The 6,000-nt window shown below is 35.5% G+C and overlaps 1 protein-coding gene across 1 annotated transcript in view; it reads right to left on the reverse strand.

Annotated features, from left to right (window-relative positions):
• LOC145674954 (uncharacterized) overlaps positions 1 to 5,518 on the reverse strand; it is a 29,649-nt gene extending 24,131 nt beyond the window's left edge. The window contains exon 1 of the mRNA XM_081745253.1: positions 4,196 to 5,518. Coding sequence (XP_081601379.1) covers positions 4,196 to 4,527 — 332 coding nt within the window. The 5' untranslated portion in view covers positions 4,528 to 5,518. The remainder of the gene's footprint in view (positions 1 to 4,195) is intronic.
• Between the last annotated feature and the right edge of the window lie 482 nt (positions 5,519 to 6,000).

Below are 6,000 nucleotides of genomic sequence, written 5' to 3' on the forward strand. Positions count from 1 at the left end.
CTGACGCTCGCTCAGGCGAGAATCACTATGTTCTGTTATTATGTCGTCCCTATGACGAGTGATGTGAAATTCTTGAACTTTATTTAACTTTCTGTGATTGCAGTATAGTTGTTTCTCTTAAGTGGTGTGACGAAGTGTCAGGTAATAGTTTCTAACACTTATGGTACAATCTACTTCGACTATTGGTTTATGGACAGTTTTATTATAAGAAAAAAAGTGAACAATAAAATCTGATAATAATAAATCTGTTAATATTGTAAACAAATTGGATATGAGATTGACAGACAGAATTCTAAATGTGTTCTCTTAAATTTTTTTTTCTTCCTTCACAATGTTATGATACTATAATGAATATACTGGCACCTTACGTTAATTGTAGTAGTGTGGTTAACTAACACACCAGTCCTAGTTGAAGCATTGTTAATAAATCGTATCTGAAAATGATTTTTTTCCAAAGTATTTAATATAACTAAGGTAAAATATTCATATATATACCTACATATTTAAGTTAAACTTTGTTAAAGGAGTTGAATGGAGCTATTACTCTCTCTTTTAATCTGCATCCACCGGAGGTAAAATTCTGGTTCTTCCTTCTCTTTTTGTTTCGTTTTCGTTTATTATTTTTCCGTTGCGCGATAGATTCCCTTCTCGATTCCTTTCGAGGTTGCTAGGACTTCGAATCAGGGATCAAGAAGGTAAGTTCGAGGGAGGTGGTCGTTACGTATTGGCAAAAATAAAACTTCCCTTGAACTAGGCTTTTAGATTGTAGCAGTCGTTACAAACCCAACAAAGCTAAGACTTATCTTATTGTTACCGCTTAACATATGCCTGGATTTAAAAGCAAAAGAGAGTGAAAATGCGACTTCAATACATATTTATAGAATTTAACAACTCTCACATAGAAGAAAAGGGAAGGAGGATATCTACCAACTCAGGGGTCAAGACTTCTCTTATTATTCCCGCTCAGCATAACAAACCTGCTTGTAAAATAAAGGGCGGGTGAAAGTGTTAGTTTAATACATGTTAATAGAATTTTAAAACTTTCACATAGAAGAAAGGAGGAAGGAGGATATCGAAGAACTCAGGGGGCAAGACTTCTCTTATTGTTACCGCTTATCCTAAACCTGGATTTAAAAGGTAACGAGGGTGAAAGTGCAGAGGAAAGATTTGAAAAAATAGAATACTATAAAACCATATGCTATAAAACCCAATTTGTAGAATAGACGTTGAATGCCTGGCCTCTAGCTGAGTGTATGTAAATCGTGACGAACAGACAGACCAAGAGATGGTCACATATCAAAACCTGATTTTCGGAATAAGCATAGAAGACCATAAACTGAAAACAATCGCTATTACCAGTGGTACCGTAATGTTGAATAAATGCGTCGATTAAAACAAAAGACAATAAGCTTTCTTCCTATTACATTGTTTCCGCTCTCATTAACATGCAAATTATACACTTCCTATGAAGTTTCGGCGAAAAATGTAATGGAATGGGATTCGGTTTGGTGTCAAAATGGTAAAACAACTTCCAGTTCACCAATCTACCCACCTAACCACGCAGATTCCTGTAATTTTCACTTCCAACCACAGGAAAAGATATTTCCTGTTCGTTTCTGTATTTGCGTATTAAGTCTTGGTTACAGACGCTAATCTCTATTTGGCAAACAGTCTAGAGACTAGGTTTACCAATAAATTCAACATTTTACTCCAGTTTCCAGATCCATGATCCAGGTCTGTTTACTGGAACTTGTCAATTTTCCTTCGCAATCGTGCTTTGCTTCTGCAAAAATCCATCGAAACCACCAGTGTCAGAATACACAAAACCGAGTGTAAGTTTGTTTTTGCTTATATTTTTCATATTTTACATTAAAAATTCGGAAATATGTCTATAAATGGATTGCTGTCTATTATCTCCACATACTAGTAACAGAATGTTTTTCACAAACGTACGGAAAATGGAATAAATGTGAAAAATCGTGAGTTACATTATACACGCCATTTATTTTGGACACGGTGGTACATCTATAACAACTGGATGCAATACAGAAACAAGATCGGATAGAACCAGTTCCATGGATGCTGATTCCATGTCGAAAAAGCTATTACTAGCTATCACTTACACTGATTCATCTATGGAGAAAAACGTTGAAAGGAATCGTTAGTAAGAATCACTTCCAATTCGAATAGAAACTTACCAACAAAATAAACCAACTAGTTTATATATAGCCTTCGATATCTTCTAAATAATTTCATCTTCGACAAAAATACTTTGAAGTATACAAAGTCAAGGTGGTGAATTTCTATACCAAAGCAGCAAACACGCAAACATTTACTGATGCAGATTTACTATATAAGTTACAGAGTTGTAAATTTTACATAACAATTTCCTAATAATATTATACTATATCACTGTGTAGATATTTTAGAAATTTTGTGTTCTTGCATGCGAAATGCCTATCTATGTAGAAATAAATTACTGAAGGTCGAACCTGTTATGCTTGGATTCGGCACAAAGTTGTTAGTAACTATTGTAAGTGAAATAATTTATCAAAGTGAAAGAGCTATTTCATGTGCAACTACAGAAATGTCCTAGAGTTAATAGATACACATAAATGCGAAATTTAGGATAGTAGTGAGTTATTGCGAAACAAATATTCAAGCAATGAAAACATATCATGATGTTACCTTTAACATTTTTAATAACGTACAAACACATAGTTCAACACGTAAAATAAGAAATGTTGTCATATGCTGTGTGTTGTCCTCGTCTATTGTATACTAACCTTCGTTAACGTGTCCCCAAAGAACACATCCCTTCTCTTACGCTCGGGTCAACATGCTGTGCTCCTGCCCTAACTTACTTAGATAGTATTCTTACATTTTAGTCCCTACCTACCAAAAGTTAGCTAAGATGAATCAATATGGAGGAGTGTAAGTCCGAACCCCCAAAGTGATTGTTAAGATGACAAGAAAACAGAAATGAAATCTTTAAATTTTACGATCCATGTTTATTGCGACACTGTTAGAAGATACGGTGTTGATGAAAAGTAAAGGAAACAGTGGAATGAAAAAGGAGGAAACGAGAGAATACTGAGAAACCCCATGCATATAGTGATCGTTCACGGGAAGTTCACTTAGCGCGAGCTGGAATTGAGTCAAGGACCCCTCGTATCACAGGTAAACGATCTAGTACTGAGGCACTGCGACAGCGAAAGTACAAACTTCGAATTCCTTAAAAAGAAGCAAATATGAAATTAGTTTATGTATGGATCTTTACAATAAATCTATACTCATTTTCGGTTAGGATTATCTCTTATTTTCTCATTCCCTAATGTCTTTGGAAGCATGCAATGAGTTTATGTATAGACCGTTACAATAATTCTGTCCCTATTTTTGGTCAGAATTATATATCATCTTCTGTTTTGCCAATGTGTTTGGAAGTCCTCCGGCAAAGTGTGCTTGCAGCGTTGGAGATAGTTCATGGGTAAAATCAAAAGCGTCCATATATTTTGTTCCACTACAACATATTTTAGTTGTGAATTTCGAAATTTCGGGGGCCGTCTTCAGTCACATTCATAGTTCTTTTACAGAAGGCTGTGCGTTATGAAACGCTATCATAGAACCCCCATATTGTAAATATATACAAAGAAATAGTGAGAAATGTGTAATCAATAATAAATTCATTACTGTCCTGAGATACGAGAAACGTAACATTTGTACGTGTGATATCGATTATTCGTAGTATTTTCCATAACTAGAAGCTTTGCTCTGAATATACTTAGAAACAAACTATTTGCTGCGCAAAACAATATATTCACATTTTAAAACTACATACGTGTTACAGTTTCGCCAAATAATACTTTGGCTAGATAGTGTCTGATGAATCCAAAGTGTTAGCTGGCGAAGCTGTAACACGTACCATATGTACTTTTTTAAATGTAAATGTTTTGTTTTGCTTAGCAAATAGTTTGTCTGCGATCATTTATTTCTGTTAATTGTGTGCAGCACATCAATGTGTGCCGTAGATTTTTATTAATTTGTGAATATTATTAATTGTGTAATTATTAATTTAGGTTCCAGATATTACACATACCTATTTCTCCTGATGTATTGCTATTTACTATACAATTTCCGAACCCATGTAAGTGCATTATCAATCTGAACCAACTACTATATAGAAAATTAACCTTACCTTTCTCCATCAAATGAATTTAAACTTTCTGTTGTTAATTGCTTGTAGTCATTAGAGTACGTCGCGCAAGACTCTTTAACCTCTATTTTTCTTCGAGTTTTTCTATTACTTTCAAACGCAGGATCTTCTTTTACTGGAAATTCTGATTTCACCGTATCAACGTTTATTTTCACATCCGAAGAATACATAGCTACGTCCTTCTCCATTACTTGATTTCCTTCCGTACTAGATAATATTAATTCCTTGTTGTCAGTCATCTGTTCATATATCCACCCTTTCCCTTCGAGTGGATCTTCCTGAAGAAAGTCATTCTCGGTTTCTTCTTTGCACATCAATTCCAACTTAACAGGCACCTCACCAGCCACTATACTTTCGCATTTAATAAATTTTCATCTGTACTTCATACTTCCATTTCTTTTACGCTAAGATTGTTAATGAAATGAGTTGCAAGAACGTTAATAGAAGCAACTAAATACTGTACTTGCAATCACACATACGAACATATGTTAATAAAATACAGATTATTTGTACTTTGTAAACAAAAAGGTTGAACGCCTTCCGCTTGTTCTTCTTCTGTTAAGCAATTTTAATATTCGAAAATTTTTCCACTGTCTTCTACATGACCTATCCGCAATTTACTGAAGTAACAACAAGATGGAAGGAACATCAAATTTGCTAGGACAGAAACTCTAAGAAAATTAAGAGAAAAGCTTCATACAAGGAAGAAAAGTATGAACTACAGACAAACATACGTTCACATAGAAAATAACAAGACAGAGTCGGAACGTAATGGGCGGAATCTCTACACATTTTGACGAGAGAGATTTCTCTTCTCGATCATCGAAAACCAGATGGCTCTGACTGCTTCTTTCCGAACGAACTACTATTCCAGGTATTTGGTGTCGACGCTCGTTCGCAGGACTTGCTGCACGGTTTCTCATTGGTGGAATCCCTAGAAGATTAAGTGATCGAACGCACTCATAAGTGGAAGAAATAAAGTTCGTCCGCTGAGAATGCTCTCCCAAGTTTGTCTTGTGCAGCATTCCCCATCACTCTTTTTTAATTCTTCTACTCGTTAGGAAGGAAACCAATGAAAAGCAGCGGCGTAGCGTAAGGGAACGCCTGTATGCCCGGCATCCCCTGTTAATAAGAAAAAAGTACGTATTTCATTATATTTATAAATTGTTTGCTTATAATTATCACAATTATTTCCACTGCAATCTTGTGGATGCGCTCTCTCGCTTTACTTTGGCAAGCGGAACCTACGCATGCGCATCACTCAGATGCACATTTTCTGTCTTTCCTCTTGTTGTATGCTATGTTTCTCGGGCATCCAGGCCTACTGCAAGCATCGGGGTTTTCGTCTGCTTTCTGTCGAATGCGCATGCCCAACTACTCTCCGCCATCCCTTTGCAACCCAACATTTGCTTTAGATATAAGCTGGCGTATGCTCAAGTACTGCCAACTCTATATATTTTGAACTAAGCTATGGTTTCTGTATAGAACGTACGACCGCTGTAAAGCAAAAATAGAACAAAACATAATAAGTTAGAGTACGCCATTATGAAGCATGTCGCTTATGTAAGTGATAGTATAAAAATAGTTATGCTTTAATCGTAATTAAATGCATTTTAATTGTAATAGTAATTAAAGGCAAACTAATAATCTACATCATAAATACATATCATGTCCCAGAATGTAGCCAGATATTCTTTGAGAGGACTCACATACACAAGCATAACTATAATGCATTCTGTAAAATCACGGTCACCGATCCGGTAGGCCACCCTCTGACCTTCACAAAA

The sequence above is a fragment of the Thermobia domestica genome, chromosome 18, assembly GCF_964235325.1.
Source record: "Thermobia domestica chromosome 18, izTheDome1.hap1.1, whole genome shotgun sequence".
Taxonomy (NCBI): domain Eukaryota; kingdom Metazoa; phylum Arthropoda; class Insecta; order Zygentoma; family Lepismatidae; genus Thermobia; species Thermobia domestica.